At 31.0% G+C, this 23,740-nt stretch overlaps 1 protein-coding gene across 1 annotated transcript in view; it reads left to right on the top strand.

The window, feature by feature from the left end:
* The window catches only part of LOC129909731 (uncharacterized), a 62,365-nt gene extending 38,839 nt beyond the window's left edge, over positions 1-23,526 (top strand). The window contains 13 exon segments of the mRNA XM_055986804.1: positions 14,756-15,000; positions 17,799-18,381; positions 18,440-18,583; positions 18,640-19,917; positions 19,993-20,311; positions 20,461-20,974; positions 21,034-21,386; positions 21,622-21,747; positions 21,813-21,986; positions 22,046-22,196; positions 22,264-22,440; positions 22,494-23,213; positions 23,274-23,526. Coding sequence (XP_055842779.1) covers positions 14,756-15,000; positions 17,799-18,381; positions 18,440-18,583; positions 18,640-19,917; positions 19,993-20,311; positions 20,461-20,974; positions 21,034-21,386; positions 21,622-21,747; positions 21,813-21,986; positions 22,046-22,196; positions 22,264-22,440; positions 22,494-23,213; positions 23,274-23,487 — 4,998 coding nt within the window. The 3' untranslated portion in view covers positions 23,488-23,526.
* The last annotated feature ends 214 nt before the right edge of the window (positions 23,527-23,740 follow it).

Below are 23,740 nucleotides of genomic sequence, written 5' to 3'. Positions count from 1 at the left end.
TTTAAAAAACGGCTCTAACGATTTTGAAATTTTTTTTTCTAAAAATGCATCTTAATATATCAATCAAAACTGCATACTTGTTTTGGAGGGCAATTTAATTTCAGATTTTATTTTATTTTTTTTTTTAAAACGAATTTTATTTTTTTTTTCCAAATTTCTAATCAAAAGTCTTAAAAATTTAAGCAACTTTAACCCAAAGATCAAGTTCATGCTACCCAGTCGTGCATTTTATTTCTCTGTGTGATAGTGAATATTATGGATTTGGATTTATTTTTGACATTTCAATTTCTTTACATCCAGATGTATTTTTTAAACTAGTGAATAATATGGCCGTAAGATATCAGTTCAGTCCTCCCACAATTTTTACTTGCTCTATAGGGCAAGTATTGGTTTCGTGTCGAAAAAAAAAATTGAGGTTTTAATCAAAACCAACATTACGATGATGGAGAATTCCGAAAAAGTGGGTCTCGCAATTCCGTCCGTGCGTCTGTGCGGTTGTGCGGTTGTGCGTCCATCTGTACACATTTCCACAGCCTAAACGGGTGGACGGATTTTCTTCAAATTTGGTACAGATGATTTTTATGGAATTCTGAAAGTTGGTTTTTTTTTTGTTTTTTTCTATCTCGTATAGAACGTATACCTCCCATACAAAAAAATACGATATTGCAAATTTCTCGAAAACAGCTCTAACGATTTTGATTAAACTTTGTATACGTAATATTTAAAGCAGTGGCAATAAAACTGCATTTTTATTTTTTCTCAAAAAAGTCAAATAACAAAAAAAAATTTTTTCATTTTACAAAATTTTGCCCTAAATGTCGGCTCTTCCCCAATATCTTTTTTTTTTTTTAATTTAGAGGCAGCTTTTAAAATCTACAAGTAGACTAACATAAAAGTGCTTTGAACTGCAAGAGCAAGTACGTGCGACCCCAGTCGTGCATTTTATTTTAATCGACTTCTATATCTCCGATGACGAATGGAACTCGAAACAAAACAATAAACAAATGATTTTTTTTGCTGTGGGAATAGGTACATATCTAAAACTTTTGTTGTGCTTGATAAAAATTTGATATAAATTTGTGTTCACAACTGCGTAGTTTTTTTAAGTTAAGCATGGTGCGAAATTCTGTATTCGCAAAAAAAAAACAAAAACGCAAACAAAATCATTAATGAAATGTATACAAAAGATATAAGAAGAGCGAGAAGAGCAAAATCAACACAAACAAACTTTCCTACCAAATTTTTGTTTCAAAAACAATAAAAATGTTTAGTAATCAAAAATCTTGCGATCGGTTTGATGGTTTGCTTTCATATAAGAACTATAAAGATATGTTATTGCTTCGGTAAAAACAAAGATAAAGCATAGTTTGTGTAATTGAAAAGCACCCTGCCTTGAACAAACTAAAATCTTCCAAACATAACTCTATCCTAATCCCCTTTAAAGTAAATCTAATCTATTGTTAGGATAAAATACTTTTGCTATTGATTATATTTTTCACTTGTTTTCTTTACTTTACTTACCTACTTCTTCTTACAACCTATAATTGTACCGTTATTTGATTTCACAACATAAATTCCGTATAAGAGCAATGACGTCAAAGCTCAAAGACCACGTTTGTATGTTATAATTTGCATAGGTATCTAATTTTCATTGAAGTTAAACAATATTCTCATCGCTCTCGTTGACTGGAGTCTTTGAAAAAAAGAGGTTTCGCTTTTTGTTTGTATATAGAAATGAGTCAGACTGTAAGACATTTTTTATTTTATACAGTTTCTATACACGCAAATAAATTATTCGAGTTTATTGTTAGACAAATGGGTGAAGTCAGCGATGGTATAAGTTTATATTTTATCGGAATTTTTAAGATTAAAACTATGAAATAAGTAAAAGGAAGTGTGACAGGTATTTGATAAGACCGATTTTTAAGCTTTTCCCTTGAGCCTTTCTTAATCGAATCTAAAAATAAACAATCCACACACCTTTTTGCTTTCTTTGAATTTCTCCATCAAAAATAATATCGGATGACCATGTCTTCGAAAGTATTAATGATGTTTGGCACATTCATGACTTTAATGTGCCGAATCTAATAAGAATGAAAATCTTTTTCCAAAATTGCTTAGGTATATTAATTAAATAAAAAACTACGAATATTTTCTATTCTAACTTCGGATACAAATATTCCGGTGATAAAAAAGTGATTAAAGTTTTTGAAATCCTATATCTACCACAAGTTGAATATTATTTCTCGAAATTTTTGGAGCAAACAACATTTAATTTTGATGTCCTTGATGAGTTGAACTAACACTTTTATATTTGCGTGAGGAGAACTATTTTTGAGCCCCACTTCATAGTTAAAAAATAAGTCTTACTGCTAGTTGTACACATATTTAATCCGTGGTTCAGCAACTTTTATCTTCTGAAATCGGTGGTAAGGTTCCGGTTTAGCACTGGTACAAGGTCCACATATGTAAAAACAGCCACCATCCATTCTTGAACCGAAGTTGACCAGCAGCTAATCCGCCAAAATCGGTGGGTTAAATTCCTGATTCGAGGCTGAACCACGTTTGTATATAACTGGCCCTTAAGGCATGGAAGATATTGTAATGCTTTATTCCGGGTTCAGAATAAAACTTATTTCTTTTATTTAATTACCACTTTTACTCAATTTACTTTTATTATTAAACACACTATTTAAATCAGTTTAATTACTACAAACAATATCCAACACTTTATTTCCACCTTGTACTGTAATCTGTCATTTTCAAAATTAAACTGTATCCGGTCGGTGTCGAGAATGTCTTCGAAGGTTCTCGTCTTTGCTTCTCGAAACTTGCTTTCCAGGAGGGGCGCTCTATACTTCCAATGGGATATTTTGGGGTGCGTTTAGAAAATTTAAAGGCATGTTCACACTTATACACTTAATTCTAAAGGTGCGTTCAGATGTTTATCTTAAAAGAAGTTCAGTAATTCATCGTTACAATAAAATAATATTGATTTTGAATTTCAATCTTGAAGGATGGTCAGGGAACTCAGAACTATTCGTAAATGAATATTGACGAAACTTGTTCCTTAATTTTCTAGTATTTTTGAAGCAGTATACTGGATTTTTCAAGAACTTGGCTTAAAATCATTTCATGAACCACTTTTTCATCATTCTTTTTGTGATCCTTTTTCGATGAAACAACAAATAATATACCCAGCTTTTTGACATAAAATGCTTTTCCATTGAGAAAGTAAGAATATAGCCACACGTTTTGAATTATTTATTATATTTTATTATGTAATCTGATGAAAAGCAGTGAATTTTCTTAAAAATTCAAAACGATATGTGTTTTCAATAAGAATCATTTCATTTTTAAGCCTAGTACGCTGCTGAAGCGAAACGAAAAATTTTCAAGTCTCCAAAGTCGACAACGAAAATGCTTACGAAAAAATATCATCGAGTATTCTGTCAATTCTAAATTAATTTAAAATCAAGAAAAAAACAACAGAAAATAGTTTTTAACACAAGAGAGAAATGAATTAAAAGTGAAAAAACCGTCAACACTGCTGGTGGGATCAAGAAAAATGCACAGGGTGATAAAAAGTAAGTGACAAATTTTTCGTTAGAGCTGCGTACTGAAAAACGAAAAGCAAAAACATGAAAAATATGGGAAAAACGGTCAAAAAATTAAACCCAGGCGTAGAAATTCCATGCAAAGGAAATTTAATTTAGGCGTTTATGAGTAATTTAAAAAATATTTGTTTTTGATTGATCTATTTAAATTTAACAACATTGTAGCCGTCCGTCGAAATATAAAAAAAAGGAAGTTTCTAGAATGAATCAAATAGATCTACCTGTTCAGAATGATGCTTCTTAAACAGAATGACAGACAGACAGTGATAATTGTGGAAGCACTTTTTTGCATTCTCTATCAAACGTGTCTCACTTGTGACAAAAAATTGTCCGTTCTGTGACATAAACAATATCGAATATTTTGTGTAGATTTGAAATGCAAGGTATATCCCAACTCAAAATTACTTTGTATCCTGCCACACGCGTGACAGTGAAAATCACTGCCTATTTTCAAATACTTATAATTGATATATTTTTCTTTAAATAATTCAGGTAATTACAAATTTTACTGATGGTATTAGAAAGTCTATATGTTAAATATCTATAAGTTAAATATTGTTATATCCGTGAATTATCTTAAATGAAAAATCCGAATCAAACTTCTTATATCAACACTGACTTGACTAACCATATCGACATGAATGAAGGGAACACCATTCTCTTCTATACACATTTCTACGCTCAACCTCTTGTGAAAAAAATTATTTTATTTATTTTCTCTATACAACAACTAAGTTAAAGGCGCGCCGGTTGTGTTGTTCTTCGAGCCGGCAAGACGACGATGAGAATTTGCTATTGATGTTGGTAGTAGTACATAGTTGTTGGTAGTAAATTCGTTGGAAATTTGCCACATGTATTGGCGCCAAATAGGGGATGTACACAGTGTGCGGTCATCAAAATATATTTTATTTTCACTCAGTTTAGTTTCTAAACTCGGTTAGAGCGTGCAGCTTTTTTTATCCAGTGCGGTGATCTGTGTATTTCGAAAACAGACGTTTTTAGTAGATAATTTTTATGGTTAAAAGAATTTGAAAAAAAAAGTTATCGAAAGAAACAAAAACAACAATTTGGCAAACATTTTTCACGGTCTTGGGTTGTGTTTTTTCTTTCTTCCTCGAATTTAAATAAAAAGTCTTTCGATATGATCTCAATAAACAATAAATTGTTGTTAGTGTAAAAATAAATTATGAGTCTTAGTTAAAGCTGTTTGGTAGGTAGAAACTAATGCAATTTTTTTTTTTTTTATTGTTAAAGTTTAATTGTTATTAATTTTTTATTGTGAAATTTATTTTAAATGCATTTATCAATGACGTGGGTTTTTAATATTTTTATATACACAACTGAAAGAGTAGACAGAAAATCAATTCCCTCGACAGAAAGTGGGTACATATCTTAAGTAAATAATAAAAAAAGACAACTTTCATGATATCATCGCACCCGATAGTGTGTCGACTGTCGGTCGCATGAAGTTAAAATCTCTGATAAACAAAGTTAACCTTGGGTTAGGGTGTTTTTTTTTTGCATGCATCGATGCAAAGTCACAATTTACAGACGATGCATTTTTTTTTTAATTAAAGGTCGAACAGTAACTTCATTCAGTGTTAAAATGAAGCGTTCATGATTTAGATAGGTATACAAAAAAGTTTTTATTAATCGATTTACTTTAAGTAATTAAATCGAGGATGAGTTGAAGACATGATAAAAAAAAAGTTGTGGGAAGGTAGGCATAATAACATAAGTAGGAAAAACAAATTAATTGGAGAATTAAATGTGTGTGTCTACGTCATTTGGCCATGGCCATATGCAGGAAAATAAAAATTGGAAAAATTGGTTTTAAATTGAAATTTAGAAATAAATGAATAGAAATTTGAAATTTCTTAGGTGGATAAAATATGTAGGTATAAAAAAAATTGGTGGATTTCTCAAAAACTATTTGACTTTGTTTTATTTTTAAATTATTTAAAAAAAAAAATATAACAAACATCTTCATTTTAAGTTTAAACTAATAGTGGAGTAACTAAAGCAAATTTTTAGGAAACGTCGGTAATTAAAAATACTTTAAAGTCTATAGGTTAAAATTTGCGGATGTTGCCGTGTTGTTTTTAAAAATAAAATTTTTTTTTTTTTATTAAAACCATTTTTTTTTCAAATTTCATAAAATAATTGATACCAAAAGATTCTCTAGATAATTTAAGGAAAAAAAATATATGGGAGTAAAAGACAATCTTTTATCGTTTAAGCGATAAATGCAATTTTTTCAGAAACTGCCTTAAAACACAACAAAAAAAAATACAACACAACGGCAACACCCACAATATTTACATACACGTTTTCAAAAAGCCAGACTCTCATTTCTATCTGTAAAATTTAAATCCACTAAATTTAATTAAGAGTTTTTTGAAAGAATGTTCATCAACTCCAAATTTTGGAAAAATAAAAAGTGTTTTTAAAAAATTTTAAATGACTTTTTTCAAACTTTTTCGTAGTAAAAATATGAATTTGTTTAAAAAAGTTTTCTGGTCATAAATATCATCAGTTGAATTCCGAAGAGGAAAAGGTAATATGTGTTACAGTTTAAAAAAAAAAATTAAAAATTACTTCAATTTCATGGGATTTTTTTGATAAAAACTGAATTTTTGCATTGAAATAATTGATTTACTCAAATAACTTTGGCAAATAAGAACTTTAAGCTTTTGCTATTTAACTTTCAACAATTAGGCGCTATTGAATAAAGAAAAAATAACTTTGTATTTAAATGTTGAATTAAAAAAAAAAAAATAAGTTCATTTTTTTTCAAAACCACTATTAAAAAAAGTTCTTCGAAAATGAAATAATTTTTAATTTTTTTCATAAACTGTAATGCATAGCTATTGTATTGACATTACCTTTTATAATTTAAAATCATAATAGATATGGCAAAAAAAAAAAAAAAAAATAGAAAAATAAATGCTTTTTATGTTTACGAAAAAGTTTTAAAAAGGATATGTTAAAATTTTTTCAATAATTTTTTTTTTCAAAAATCTGAGTTTAATTACCATTTTTCAAAAACCCTTTCTTCAATTTACTTAATTTAAATTTTACAAATATGAAGATATAGAAACATATAGTTTTCACTGTTCGATAAGGAATTAATTGAGGCAGTTTTCTGTGTGAGTAATTTATTTACTAAAATTCACAGTCTGGACAAAAATAGTATAAAATGAGTTTTAAAAAAATTTTTTTCGCCTATTTTTAACTTTGAAATCGATTATTTCAAAAACTATTGGTAATATTATATTGATTTAAAAATTAGAATCAAATACACAATTTTGCCTTTCGGAAATGGTATCATTTATTGCTGTAAGTGTTGCCCTCCCAAAGAAAAAAATGTTTGTATTGAGCTCCTCTACAAAAACACGTTATCAAATCCTGGCGCCCAACTTATTCTACTACGTGCCGAAGCAACATTTTTGTTCTATACCTAAAAGTTCGAATTTCTGTATCTGGGTTGAAATCGAAAAATTTTTTTTCTAAGCCAATTTTAAACTGATTTTCATAAAAAATACCTCATTTGATTTGGAAATAAATATTATTTTAGAATATATTTTTAAAACAGCATGTTGTTGTGAAAATATATTCTTTAATTTGATGTCAAAGTTGGGTAAATGACGAAAAAAATGGAATTTTTGAACTTTGACAGCTTATAAATTCTAGGTGGTTTAACCGAGTCACATGTTTTATACATTGTTGAAAAGGTATATTTATCTCCTATTAGAAACTGTAAGAAAATCGAAAATGGGTAAAAATTTGACGAAGCTAGATTTTTTTCAATGAGTGAAGGTCGAAAAAACCGTTTTTTGCCCCTAACTCTAGATTTTGGGGCTGTTAGGGACTTTTTAAATACCGTTTCGTAATCAGTGCGACTAGCTCTACAAAACATGATAGGTCTCCGCCCGCGTATATTTTAAAACCTCATTTTTGTAACACCGTGTAATTGCTGTCGCTTTCAATTTTGGAATTACTTCCTTTTTCTGGATCCTACGATATCTTTGAAATTTATTCGGTTGTATGGAAAAAATTATTACTATCTTAATACATAGTAGAATTCAAAGGGTATTTTATTTATCCTTGACAAAATCAATACCATACAAAATATGTACATTGTTAGCCAATCAACAGACAGAAAGTTGGGGTTTCTTGGATTTGAAATTATTTTTGACAGAACATTTCTTTCCATCATGGGTGAGTTTTCTTAAAGATTGTCAAGATATCGATTTTATTCGATTGTTAATATGACAAAGTTAATATGTTATTATTTGATTGATAAGTATTTCCAGGTCGCTATGGACTTCTAATCAAACTAATGTATAAGAGTAATGACAAACTTTAGTTAGTTAGTTCAATGGTTTTTATAGAAAGTAAGAAAAAGTTGAAGAAAAACTGAAATATAATGCAATATAATCATGTTTTTTTTTTCTTCAAATTACATTTCATTAGTTGTAACCTTTAGTTCCTATTGCTACAAAAACAAAGTGCAAGGATATTAACTTAATAACTTTTGAATTTTTTTTATCCAAAGCAATCAATTGTTGTCATGTTTAATATTAAACTATTGATTTTTACACGACATTAGTTTTTTTTTATAAATATTTTATCCTCTTGGGGGATCGGAAATGCAACTTGTTGCAGTTATTGCTGGAATGATTATTTCAACGAAGCCTTAAGCATTATAATTACTTGCACGTGTAAAAGGATTCGTGCCTCTTTCTCTGACAATTGTGTTTAGAAAATCAAACAGAAGTACAAAAATTCAGGCACACAAAGCGTCCAAAGTATATAGGTACGCAGTTAGAAAGAGGCTATAGTTTTATCGTTTTTCCCAAAAGATAAGACAAATCCTAAAAAGGCGAACGGGTCGTTATTCTGTATTCCTAAATTCTGTATGACCAAAATTCTGTAGGTATTTCAATAAAAAATTATTCTGCTTTTTCATTACCTATTCTGTATTTCAAAATTCTGTTTTCAAAATTCTAAAAATCCATTATTCTGCTTTTTGGAATTCTGTATATTCCAAACCTTTACCTTTTTGTCTTAACTATTAAACAATTTTTATTCAATTAAGAAATTAAGTATAACAGTGTATAAAAGCCGTTTGGTAAGCGAAACTTAAGGATTTATGTTCTACATAAAACCTCATGTGACAGTTTAGGGTTGGGGTCAAAATTCTGCCGGGGTCAAAATTCTTTTGTCAAAATTCTGCTTTCAAAATTCTGCTTTACAAAATTCTGCTTTCAAAATTCTGCTTTTCAAAATTCTGTTTTTCAAAATTCTGTTTTTCAAAATTCTGCTTTTCATAATTCTGCTTTTCAAAATTCTGCAAAAAATTAAAAAAGGGTTTGGAAAATGTTAAAAAGCGCGCGCTTTTTAACATTTTCCAAACCCTTTTTTAATTTTTTGCAGAATTCTGTAAAATCATCTTTTTGAAAAATTATCTGCTTATTTGATTACTTACCTACATAATTTGTCATTTTTTAAATGCGAATTAATTTTTGTTTTGTAAATGAATAAATTTGAAAATATTAAGAAAAGGTTTTTAATATTAAACATTTCGAAAATAACTAAAAATTTATTAATTTATCAAATAAAGATGAATATTCAAAAATTTGAATAAGAAAAGGAATACACAACATCGGTTCCAATTAGTATACATATTTTACTTGAAAGAAAGTCAGTATATGCATTTCAAAAAATATTTGCGACCAGGGGCGTACACTCCCTTGGGGCAAGCGGGGCGACGCCCCGGGGCCCCTGACCGACCTCAGGGCCCAGACTGAAGACAATGCAGAGAAGGAAACTGTTAGGATAAATTGAGTTACGAAGTAAATTAAAATGTATTTGAACCACTTCGGATACAAGGGAGACAAATTATATCATTCAGTGTAATGTATAATGCATTGGTAGCCACACAATATATATTGAATTGATAAAAAGGTTACCCCAGGGGCTCCAAAAGGAAATAAACTGCTTTTTTAAAAGAAAAATTATAATTTTATCTTAGGGCCCCAAAAAATATTACTTGAAAAATCTATGCAACCACAAATAATACATTATTGGCCCCAAAAAAGCAAAAAACAACTTCAAGACAGGGCCCTGCAGGGACCCCAAATGCCTTTACTTCAGTACTTAAACAAAAATTTAGTTAAAAAAAAATTGTTTTTTTTGCCCCAACATAATTACATCAGGGCACAAACTAAAAACATTACGTTATTGGTGGCATTCCGAATATTACATCAGAACAGAGGCTTCAATACCTATTAATTCTTGGCTCCAAAAAAATTATATTATATTTTAGGGGCCTCTAAGCACTTAATTTTGATAATTTTGAGGCCCCAAAAATTATTTTTCAGGGGCCCCAAAAGAAATAAACTATGTTTGATGATGGAAAATCAAATGTGTACACATTACTTCAGAACAGAGGCCCCAAGAACTATCAATTCTAAGCTTCAAAAATTTTTATTTTAGGGGCCGCTAAATATTTAATTTTGGGGGCCCTTAAATGAATTTTTCAGGGGCCCAACAATAAAAAAAAATTATGTTTGATGATGGAAAATCAAATATGTACAAGTACATGTACATATTACTTCAGAACAGAGGCCCCAAGAACTATCAATTCTAAGCTAAAAAAAATAAAATGCACGACTGGGTCGCACGAACTTGCTCTTGGAGTTAAAGTTGCTTAAATTTTTAAGACTTTTTATATAGAAATTTGGAAAAAAAAAAATAAAATTGGTTTTAAAAAAAAATAAAATCTGAAATTAAATTGCCCTCCAAAACAAGTATGCAATTTTGATTAATATATTAACGTGCATTTTTAGAAAAAAAAATTTCAAAATCGTTAGAGCCGTTTTTTAAAAAAACAATTTTTTATAAATAATTTTTTGGAAAAAAAGTTTTAAAATAAAATTGTAATGCCATTTTGTAGAAATCACTAATAAACATCTAAAAACAAAATTTCAAAAAAATTCAAAGTCCCGTTTTCGAAAATTTGATTTTTCAAAAAAAAAATTTCAAAATTTTTTTAAAAATCCAAAAATAATTTTTTTGGAAATTTTATTTTTGGTTTATATTTAAATTATATAAATGCTTCTTCACAAAAAGTTTCGTTGAAATCGAATAAGAAATTTCGGAGATATTCGAATTTGAAAAAAACGGTTCTATGGCAGGTACCGTTAATAATGATTTTCAAAAAAAAATTTTTTCATTGAAATATAGACCGTAGCTTAAAACTAACATTTGAATTTTTTAAACAAAATCGTTGGAGCCGTTTTCGAGATATTTCAATTTTACTAAAATCGGTATATGACAAGTACCGTTATTTTTGGTCCAAAAAAATTAATTCCAAAAACCCCTCTGGAGAGTCGCCAAATAACGCTACATACCAAGTTTGACATTAATCGGTCCATCCGTTTAGGCTGTAGCTCCTTATACAGACAGACAGACAGACAGACTGACAGACTGACAGACAGACAGACAGACAGACAGACGGACTTCCGGGACCCACTTTTTTGGCATTGTCTACCATCGTAATGTCATGGAAAAATGTTATCTCAACTTTTTTTTTTTGTACGAATGCATAACTTGATATATAGGACCTATATCGCAAGTAAAAATTATTTTAGGGGTCTCTTAATATTTAATTTTAGACAAAGTGCATTACGAACATATTAAAACATTAAAATACCCCTAAAAATAAATAAGCTATACAAAAAAAATGTATGGCGTATACGTACTTTTTTTGTATCTAAAGGGCCCCCAAATATCAAAGGGGCCCCAAAATTTAGTCTAGCCCCGGGGCCCCGACGACTCAACGTACGCCACTGTTTGCGACACTTAAATAAAAAATTTAGGAAAGTACCAATGTTGAATTACATTAATGAGGTGTATTTTCCTTTAGCCAGCGCATATGCTATAAAAAAAAACAGAATTAGCAGAATTTTTTTGTTCAAATAAAATGCTGGCAGAATTTTGAAAAGCAGAATTTTAAAAAGCAGAATTTTGAAAAACAGAATAGAAAAAAAGCAGAATTTTGAAAAACAGAATTTTCGCTGAAAAAGCAGAATTTTGAAAAGCAGAATTTTGAAGCCACAATTTTGACCCGATCCCGACAGTTTACGCAGAGGAAAAATTAGGGAATAAGAGATTATGTTCTACATAAATATTTAAGTTTCGTTTTAGACCTTAGAAAAAAAGACAAAAACAAATAAAAATAACAAAAAAACAAAATGGTGAAATATGTATGAAGATGCTTGAAAAAAAAAGTTCAATCCAATAGCTGTAAGTCATATGCAAATAAATTGGGGAGGTACTTCAACATTTTCTTCAAAGAAAATACCAAAATTCTGAAAAAAAAATTTTGATAATGAAAAAAGTGCGCACTTTTTCCAATTTTTCTTTTACCATTTACAGAATTTTGGAATACAGAATTTTGAAATCCAGAATTGTGTATTTACAGAATTTTAGAATACAGAATTTTGAATTTACAGAATTTTAAAATACAGAGTTTTGAATTTACAGCATTTTAAAATACAGAATTTTGGAATACAGAATTTTGGAATCCGAATTTTGGCACATACAGAATTTCGACCCCAACCCCCCTAAAAAGCAGTAAACTTAAAGTATTTTACTATTATAAAGTGAACCCCATCAATGGGGAGGCTCTAGTCAAGTGCCCAATGTATACGTAGTTTACTTACAATTCTTGACAAAGGTATGCAAGTTCGTAAGTGCAACACAAAGTGTTCAAAGTGTTCCTATTAATTTGATCCCATTATCACAAATTGCACAATTATTTTTCATACTTTTACTTATGCACCTCACTTCTTAAAAACTTAATAAAAAATAAAAGTAAGCTCTTTAAGTTTGTCATGAAAATTCAATATTCCATGGTAAATATAATTAATTTTTTTTTTATTTTTAAAATATATATGGAGTTAAAAAAAAAATGCATACAATTTCCATGTGATGCAATGGTACCATTTCACTAAAAAAAAACACCCTTTAATCCAAAATATTTTGATGAACATATTTTATTACTTTTTTCTATGGTATATGAAAAGTTCATACAAAATTTCATCAGCCCACCACTTATTTTCAAGGAGTACTTGTCAATATTTTGACTCTGCTCTTTAAGTAAAAGACTATTTATAAAAAGTGCAATCATTTTTTAAATGATGGTCAAGATATTTCGGTAGGTACTAATTTTGGGCGTTAAAAAAATACCTCGAAATTATGTATTATATTAATATAAAATTTTTCATTACCTGTACGATGATGTGCAACTAAGCGAGTGCAATGCAGAAAAACTCTTGTATCTACCCTTCCGGATGGAATACAAGGTGGCTCAATATCTTAAAATAAATCTGATATTGAATACTACCAACGATATAAATTTCATTCTTTTATCACAAAGTGCACAATGGAGCTCTTTTTTTAAAGCAGCCTGTGGTATGTAGGTGACCAACTTTTTTTTTTTTTAATATGCGCGTCTAAAGGGAATTTCAGAAATTTTTCACTTGCTTAATTTAGTGAGTCTGTTATTGTAAAAAAAAATTTCCAATTTTTATTAAAAAATCCAAACATTACTTTTTTTTTTAAATTTAACGAAAAATTTTGTTCAAATACAATTAGCAGTTTGGCAGAAAATCAGGGACCGAACTACGGCATGCGTACGTTAACGTATTGACGCTTTATGTCTCTATCATTTTCTTTTGATTAAATAGAGAGAGCAATAGTCAAAACTTTAACAACGAACGTATGCCGAAGTCCGACCACAGATTTGAAAAAAGCATTTCTATGATAGACCCTGTTCAAAAACTTACATTTAAATTTTTTTTAACAAAATAGTTTTAGCCGTTTTCTAGAAAATTAAACTTTTCCGAAATTAGTATATGACAGGTACCGTTATTTATCGATTGCATACTTGGCTTAGGGATCAAAGCTATTATTTTTTATAATCTTTTTGATAATTTAAAATTTATTTATTTAATTTATTTTATTAGATTTTGCTAAAATTTCTCATAAAATTAAATTTAAAAAATTCTTTCAAAACTTTTTACAAACAAAACTTCGATATTCAATATTCCATTTTACCATAAGAATATGTAAGTGTCACTGAATATCGCAGAATATAGTGCATCGATTGAACGCAATTAGGTAAATTGATTTTTAGGGAGTTTGTACTGGCTAAAAAAACACCCTTTAAAATTGAAATTCAAATATATTGTTAAGATAAGAAAACATTGGTAAGGAAAATATCAATGGGCACGTGAATACTTGAAACATAGTTCCCTGAAGGGTCTTACGTTCATTGAACTCTCCTATAACGCTGCCACTGCTGGCTAGTTTATTTGAATTACTAACTTTTCTATCTAATGTGAGTACAAGCTATTTACTTTTATTTTAAATTAAATTCACTGCTTGAAAATAATCGTATGTCTGCAATTGTCTTTGCGTCTGAAAAAAATTAATTCCACTGAATAATAATAAGCTGTCACATCACAACAACTATAGCTACACGGAAGCTTGCATTGCAATTTCACTGTATAAAGTAGGATATCTATAAGCACTTCTTTTATCGAGTATCAATCGACATATCGCTGGCTGAGAATTATAGGGTTGTATGTTTTATGGAAACCCCTGCAGACATACAACCCTATAATTCTCAGCAAGCGATATGGTAAGCAATATTGCACTTATGTCCAATCTATTTTAAAACCTTAGTCGCCTACATTTCATTAATTGATAGTCTAAAAGTAAGTTGGTAAAAGTTTGGAACTTCATTCAACTGTTTTTTTGTATTCTAAGAAACAATCAAACGATTTCGACTGAAAATTACTCATTCTTGCTGTAAGAACTTGAAAGTATTGTTGCTAACCAGTTTCATTTAATTTATTGAAATTATTTATGAAATTGTTTTAAGATATAATTATTAATATGTACATTTTGTGAAAATATTTTGAATTTAATGAACTTTGTCATATTCATCTGACACGAGTGATAGAAAAAATTTAATTTCTGTAGACTTTACTATATTTTTTAAGTTTTAATTAACATTTTTTCATGATTTTTTAATAAATTATTATTTTTCTTTCTTTCAGAATTTTTCAGTAACGGAAAATAAAAACAAAATCAAAATGTCTACAAATAATTTTGACAAATTACGTCTTCTACTATGGAAGGATTGGATTTTACAATGGAATCATAAATTTCAACTTATTGTTGAACTTGCATTACCTGCTGCTTTTTCACTTCTCTTGGTATTAATTCGATCACTTTCTGGTCTCTATATGCAAGATCTTCGAATTTACAATACAACTTTTCCCGTCAATTCTTTACATATGCTCGAGTAAGTTTTAATTTTGTAGATATTAACGAATGTATATTAATTTTAAAAATGTATAAAATCAAAGTTACAGTAAACTCAAATTTCTATGATCTCAGAAATTTCCTAAAGAGCTTCAAAGTTCAAAGTGGTTCATTTGCGATTGGCAACCAGAGAATTTGATAAGTCCCTAAATCCGCCATTTAACTTGTAAAACTTTAAATATGTTTGTTAGAAGCTAGTGTCAAATAAGAGGGTGTCAAATGTCAATCAGCTGAATATAATTCATGATATTATAATGTGATTAAGGTTTAAGTAGCTTATATTTCTTCTGTTAGCTTTTACCATATGAAATTATCTGAGGTCTCAGAAGACTATATTGGCTTATACAATATACATATTGCTAGGATAAATATAACCAGTTCAAGTTTCTTATGGATCTCAGAAAATGAATCTGTCATTCGGGGGATGATTGGCTGATTTCTCCGTTTAGCAGTTTAGAAAAGTACACCATCGTGTCTCATAGAATACACCCGTTCTAACTAACTAACTAACAAACTAACTAACTAACTAACTAACTAACTAACTAACTAACTAACTAACTAACTAACTAACTAACTAACTAACTAACTAACTAACTAACTAACTAACTAACTAACTAACTAACTAACTAACTAACTAACTAACTAACTAACTAACTAACTAACTAACTAACTAACTAACTAACTAACTAACTAACTAACTAACTAACTAACTAACTAACTAACTAACTAACTAACTAACTAACTAACTAACTAACTAACTAACTAACTAACTAACTAACTAACTAACTAACTAACTAACTAACTAACTAACTAACTAACTAACTAACTAACTAACTAACTAACTAACTAACTAACTAACTAACTAACTAACTAACTAACTAACTAACTAACTAACTAACTAACTAACTAACTAACTAACTAACTAACTAACTAACTAACTAATTCATGATATTATAATGTGATTAAGGTTTAAGTAGCTTATATTTCTTCTGTTAGCTTTTACCATATGAAATTATCTGAGGTCTCAGAAGACTATATTGGCTTATACAATATACATATTGCTAGGATAAATATAACCAGTTCAAGTTTCTTATGGATCTCAGAAAATGAATCTGTCATTCGGGGGATGATTGGCTGATTTCTCCGTTTAGCAGTTTAGAAAAGTACACCATCGTGTCTCATAGAATACACCCGTTCTAACTAACTAACTAACAAACTAACTAACTAACTAACTAACTAACTAACTAACTAACTAACTAACTAACTAACTAACTAACTAACTAACTAACTAACTAACTAACTAACTAACTAACTAACTAACTAACTAACTAACTAACTAACTAACTAACTAACTAACTAACTAACTAACTAACTAACTAACTAACTAACTAACTAACTAACTAACTAACTAACTAACTAACTAACTAACTAACTAACTAACTAACTAACTAACTTACTAACTAACTAACTAACTAACTAACTAACTAACTAACTAACTAACTAACTAACTAACTAACTAACTAACTAACTAACTAACTAACTAACTAACTAACTAACTAACTAACTAACTAACTAACTAACTAACTAACTAACTAACTAACTAACTAACTAACTAACTAACTAACTAACTAACTAACTAACTAACTAACTAACTAACTAACTAACTAACTAACTAACTAACTAACTAACTAACTAACTAACTAACTAACTAACTAACTAACTAACTAACTAACTAACTAACTAACTAACTAACTAACTAACTAACTAACTAACTAACTAAAATCTTGGAACGAAATTTTGACCCACTTCCAATTATCGTATTAAACTGAAGAAATCGGATGACAACACAATATAATGGTGGTCCAGACCCTGGGGACGGGCATTGGCGGGTCAAAACACCCCAAATCAGTTTAAGCCTACTTGCAGCTATCGTTTCGAAATGAAACTTTGTACATATAGGTACGTAGCTCAGATGACTACACAATATTTTAGTGGTCCGGAATCTGGGTAGGCTTTTTGGGGGCTAATACAACCCAAGTCAAATTGAACCTACTTTCAATCATGATAAGACGAAAAAGTAAAAAAATGTTTATCAAAATTTTCGGCCTTTCTGGTAGTTTTCTTTTAATTGCTTTCTCCATTTCTTTTATACAAGGAAGAGGGTTTTGCATCTCTGTACGTCTTCTCTGTATTTCTTCAATAGTTATATTTATAGGTGGCTTGTAGCCTTCGAGGATTTCAGTAATAGACTCTTCTAAAATGTATGACCTTAAGCTGCCAACATCGAACTTCTTCTTTTCCGTTGTCCAAAATCTTTAAACATTCTGATTGATCTGCTGCTCTTAGGTTGCTATGGTTTTTATGGCGTGTCTGGACCCGGCTTATATCATTTTGTTGGTCACTTAACTGTCGCAACTGAGAACTGGTTAGACTTGGTGGAAAAGAGTATTAGCCCTCGGTATACTCAAGTTGATCCCTATAAATACTGGCCTCTATAACTTTTTCGAGTATACATGTCTGTACGTGACGTTCCTTTATACATAAGCAAGCAGTTAATTTCTTATGTCAGTCAAAGTTATATTATGTCTTCAATAAATATCATACACAGGAACTATTTCAGATGGAAGAATTAAAACATAATAAAGAGTAACAAGATAAATTTGTCTGTACGTGACGGTGTTTCATTTTTTGAAATCTTATTGATCATAGAAATCTCAGTTAACTGACAGGGTCTTTCAACAAAATTTAAAAAAAAATAATAAAAACTTCTTTTTCCAGACAACATTTAGTGAATCACAACATAAGTTTCCACTTGGCCTATTCCCCAAACACAAATATCGTTTTCCAAAACATCGTTAAAGAAGCAGCACAAAGCTTAAATCTCACTTATAGCGGCTATGCCAACTCAAGTGTCCTACAAAATGTAATGCTTAGAGATAATTATTTAGCTGGTATCGAATTTGATGATTCATTGGCAAAAACAGCAAAACTTCCAGTACATTTAAACTATCGTTTACGCTTTCCAAGTGAATTACGAACTGCGTATTCCAGTTACTATTCCTGGTTTACAAATGATTTATATTTGCCTTCGGAATCAGGAGGATCAAGAAATTGGTATGAAGATGATGGAGGCATACCAGTTGGTTATTTGCGAGAAGGTTTCCTAGCCGTTCAGAATGCTATATCAATAGCTTTTCTTAAACTGTCAAATGCCAAATTAGCCAAAAATCTACCTGATGTAGTTTTGCGAAGATATCCATATTCGGAATATGCAATTGATCATTTATCTGAGGTACTTGGTATATTGTTGCCATTGGTAATATTTATAAGTTTTATGTATTCATCAACTTGGTTAATTAAGGTGAGTTCCAACTTAGGTGTGGTGAATAGAAATGACAGTTAATCATTTATTTTGACAGTTCATCACAGCTGAGAAGGAAAAACAACTTAAAGAAGTCATGAAAATGATGGGTCTGCAGAATTGGCTTCACTGGACAGCTTGGTTTCTACAAGGTTTCATTGCAATGGGAATTTCAACATTTCTAATCGTTATCATTTTAACGGTAAATCGAATTTCACCTCTCTGTAGAATCTAGTACATTTTCTTTTTATTTTCTAGAACAAATGGTCTAATGAATTACCGGTACTTATATACAGTTCATTTACAGCTGTTCTGTTTTTCTTCTGGGTTTATACAGCGGCAACTGTGACATTTTGTTTAATGGTTGCCACCTTTTTCTCCAAAGCCAATACAGCGGCTTCTGTTAGCAGCTTAATATGGTTTGTCACTTTCATCCCACATTTGTATTTCAACGCAAATGAGTACGCTTTTCCTGCTGGCATGAAACTAGGTTGGTCCCTGTTATGCAACACAGGTATGGGTCTTGGCGTTCACACGATTGTTGGACTTGAAGCCATTGGCCGTGGCTTCCAATGGTCCAATATGTTTAGTCGCATAAGACCCGATAATCCAGTAACAATGGCTCACATTATTGCAGTAATGTTGTTGTCATGTGTTTTGAATATGATAATTTGTTTGTACATCGAACAAATTCACCCCGGTGAATTTGGAGTACCGAAGAAATGGTATTTCCCATTTACCAAAACCTTTTGGTGTGGTGAACATGAGTATTTTGAAAATGAAGATTCATGCAGTGGCTCCTGGCGGCAAAACACTGAAGCATTTGAAGCTGAACCAGTTGGCAAGCGGATTGGTTTGGAAGTGAAACATTTGAGTAAGTCATTTGGTCAATCGAAAGCTGTCAAAGGGGTTTCGATGAATATGTTTGAAGATCAAATAACGGTTTTGTTGGGACACAATGGTGCTGGTAAGACAACAACAATTTCTATGCTGACAGGAATGTTTCCACCCACATCGGGGACGGCCATTTTGAATGGATGTGACATTCGAACGAATATTGATGGTGCTCGTGCGTCATTGGGTATTTGTCCGCAGCATAATATTTTGTTTGACGAATTAACGGTTAAGCAGCATTTGATCTTCTATGGTCGATTGAAAGGTATGAAGGGGGATGCCTTGGAGACCGAGGTGAATACTTACATAAGGAAAATCGAACTGGAGAGCAAGGCAAATGTAGCTTCATCGTCGTTGTCGGGTGGAATGAAGAGGAAACTGTCAGTTTGTGCGGCATTTTGTGGAGGCAGCAAGGTTGTTTTGTGTGATGAACCGAGTTCGGGTATGGATCCAGCTGCAAGAAGACAGTTATGGGATTTATTGCAAGCTGAAAAAACTGGTCGAACAGTTTTGCTGACAACTCATTTTATGGACGAAGCTGATGTATTGGGTGATCGGATTGCAATTATGTCAGCTGGAGAATTGAAGTGTATTGGAACACCATTTTTCTTGAAGAAAGTTTTTGGTAGTGGTTATTTGTTGGTAGGTGTAATTGTTTCTCTGACGTTTTAAACGTCAAATCTAGATTTTATTTAATAAAAATATGCTTTTTTTTAGGTTTGTGTTAAGAAAAACACTTGTATTACATCGAAAGTGACACAACTTTTGAGGAAATACATTCCTGATTTGAAACCTGAATCTGACATTGGTGCTGAATTGTCATATCAACTTCCTGACAGATATTCAGCACATTTTGAAGATATGTTCCTAGCGCTTGAAACAAAATCTGATGAACTGTCACTTAATGGCTATGGTATTTCGATAACATCCCTGGAAGAGGTTTTTATGAAAGTTGGTGCAGAAAAACACGCAGAAGTCAAAACGAATGAAAGCAACAATGGTTATCATGCGTTGAATGGAATAAGCGAATCGCTGAGTAAGTAGCAGTGTTTAAAACACAGGTCACAATAGCTTTTTGACAGCCGCTGTCAGATTATTAACTGACAGTGCTGAAACCAATGCAATGTGACCTGTGCCTTAAGTTTTCTATTCCTTGTAATTGTAATTTATTTAAAATATTCTTAGGTGACAAGCATCTTGTAAAAGGTTTAAGCCTGACAGCTAACCAATGGCGGGCTATGATGATGAAAAAGTTTCTATTCTTCGTGCGAAATAAATTACGGTTCTTGGTTCAAAATGGCTTACCAATTCTATTCATAGCCTCAATTTTGAGTAACGGATCGGTGCATTCCTTCTCTAACTTAAATCCAATGACATTTGGATTACAACAGTATCCAGAAACAGTGACAGTTCTGGAGACAACCTCAAATGTCAAAAAATCGTCATTAGAGTGGAGTATAAGCAAAAGTTACAAGGACTATGTGAACGCACAGGGAAGTGGTCATCATCTACAAGAAATTGCCAAAGACCCTTTTATAGATTACATTTTGAATCTCGCACAAACTGAACAATGGGAAATTAATTCCAAGTATATAGCTGCAGCAACAGTGGACGATAAAATGATTACGGCATGGCTAAATAATCAGCCGTTGCATTCAGCTCCGTTGACACTTAATATTATTCATAATGCTATGGCAAGGTACATTTTTTCAAACTGTTATAATTTAATAAACTGTTATAATTTGTATGTTTTTATAGAGCACTTATTGGACCAGATGCTTCTATAACTGTAACAAATTCTCCCCTACCAATTATATGGCATGATACATCACAAAGTAGTTCGGGACCTTCTCGTGAATCACTTGCTTTTGAAGTAGCCATTATTGTTGGATTTTGCATGTGTATTGTCAGTGCTTTTTATGTTATATTCATTATAAGAGAACGTGTTAGCCGAGCTAAATTGCTACAATTTGTTAGCGGAGTTAAAGTTACAACATTTTGGCTATCGCATTTTGTGTGGGACTTCTTGACGCTGATGATAACTTCAATTGTTATAATTTTGACACTGTTATATTTCCAAAAAGAGGGATTGACTACATTTGCGGAATTAGGTAAGTTAGTTTGAGTTAGGCGTCAGAATTTTTCACGCGTTTCGGACGCGTTTTTGACACGTTTAAGACGCGTTTTGGACGCGTTTTTGATGAGTTTTGGACGCGTTTTTGATGCGTTTTGGACGTGTTATGGGCGCGATTTGGTCGCGTTTTGGACGCTATTCTAGACTTTCTTATGTGATTTTTGTAAAGCTTTTTTTGGGGCAGTTTGATGATAAATTTATTTCGTTTTCAGGTCGATACTTTGCATTACTTTTACTCTTTGGCTGTTCAGCTTTACCAATGACTTACATTTTGGCATACTTATTCACCGAAACCTCAACTGGACTTTCAAGACTTTCTACTATCAATTTAATTCTTGGTAAGTCAAAGTCTCTCTTTATTTTGAAGTTCAATTTTATAACAATTTTCAAAACCATCTTTCAGGCGTACTTCTCTTCGCGGTCATCTTTATTTTACGTCAGATGAACAAAGAAGTCGTATACGAAGTATTCAGTCTAATGTGTCCACATTTTACCCTTACCCAAGGAATCTATAAACTTACAGAGAATTTCAATCAAAGAAAAAGATGTGAAATTCAAGATTATAATCCTTGTTCTGGTATGAAAAACGTTTTATATGGTTTTAATCTGAATTAAGGTCTAATTTTGAATTTTCAGAAATGGTTCCCTATTTCGCTTGGAAGTATCCTGGAGTACTTCGTGAAGTTGTTGGTTTCATTGTTTCAGGTGTTATCTATTTTGTTTTACTTCTTCTTAAAGATTATCGTTGTTTCGATAAAGTTTTATACAAATTCAATGAAATGATGAGGTGAGCTTTTTTTGAAAAACAACGTCAAAAACGGTTAAAACTGAAATATTTTTTCTTTTTTCCAAAGAAAACCACCGCCATTATTAAGAGGCAACAATATCGATGAAGATGTCGAAGAAGAGAAAAAACGAGTTGAAAATATGTCATTTTTAGAAATTTCCACACAAAATTTGGTCCTAGATAAGTTTTCGAAATTCTATGGTGGATTTCTAGCTGTCAATCAGATTTCTGTTGGAGTTAAACAGTGAGTCTGTCAACTTTTTTTGAAACGCTTGAATACAAAATTTTGACTTTTAGATCGGAATGTTTTGGACTTCTCGGAGTTAACGGTGCTGGCAAGACTACAACTTTCAAAATTCTAACAGGTGACGAGAGAATCTTTTTGGGTGGAGCTTATGTCAAGGGTATGAGCTTGAAAACAAAGATGCGTAAGGTAGACCAAGAAATCGGCTACTGTCCTCAATTCGACGCCCTATTCGATGATCTTACGGGACAGGAAACTCTTAAACTCTTTGGTTTGCTTCGAGGAATTCCAGTTGACAGAATCTCAGATGTTTCCCTGGAACTTGCCAAGTCTTTCGGATTCACCCAGCACTACGAGAAACCAGTGCGAGCTTACAGTGGTGGCAATAAAAGGAAACTTAGTACAGCAGTGGCAATCATGGGTGGGCCTTCGGTACTGTATCTTGACGAACCAACGACTGGAATGGATCCGGCTGCACGTCGTCAATTATGGAATGTTATTTGTCAATTCCGTGATTCCGGAAAGACAATCATACTCACCTCACATAGTATGGAAGAATGTGAGGCATTGTGTACTCGGTTGGCAATCATGGTCAATGGAGAGTTCAAGTGTATAGGCTCTACACAGCATTTGAAAAACCGCTTTAGCAAGGGTTTAGTTTTGAAGTTTAAAATGAGGAAGATTCCTGATAATATGCCAATGGATTTGATAGAAGAAGATATTCAGAATGTAACTGATTTTATTACCAAAGAATTTCCCGAAGCTCATTTACAGTGAGTCGCAGATTTTATGGTATCTTTAAAAACTGGTTAACAAATGTTTTCTTTTTCCAGGGAACGTTTCCAGAGAATTCTGACTTTTTATATTCCTTTGTCAAGTATTTCATGGTCAAGAGTATTCGGATTGATGGAGAAAAATAAAGAAGTTTTAAATATTGAAGACTATTCAATAAGCCAAACAACTTTGGAAGAAATTTTCTTACAATTTGCTGAAGCTCAGCGAAATGATACAAGAGATCATAAGAAAAAATGTTTAGGGTTTTGTTAAATGAATTTTATTTTTTGTATTTATTTATTTTTTAAAAGAAAACAAAAGTTAATTTTTTACCTCTCTCTCTCTTTTTTATATATTTCTTAAAAATGTTTACACACTATAAATTTAATGTGAAATATTGTAATTGCATTGCTGTGTTATATACTATAAAATGGTGATTTAATTAAGAATTAATATATTATGTATATCGCCAGCCTTAAATGTGCCTATGTGACAAGGTTATATCTTATAAGTATTACATTTATTA

Source organism: Episyrphus balteatus, chromosome 2 (assembly GCF_945859705.1).
Source record: "Episyrphus balteatus chromosome 2, idEpiBalt1.1, whole genome shotgun sequence".
Lineage (NCBI taxonomy): Eukaryota > Metazoa > Arthropoda > Insecta > Diptera > Syrphidae > Episyrphus > Episyrphus balteatus.
Note: the sequence above shows the minus strand (reverse complement) of the source record. Positions and strands in the feature narration are given on the sequence as shown.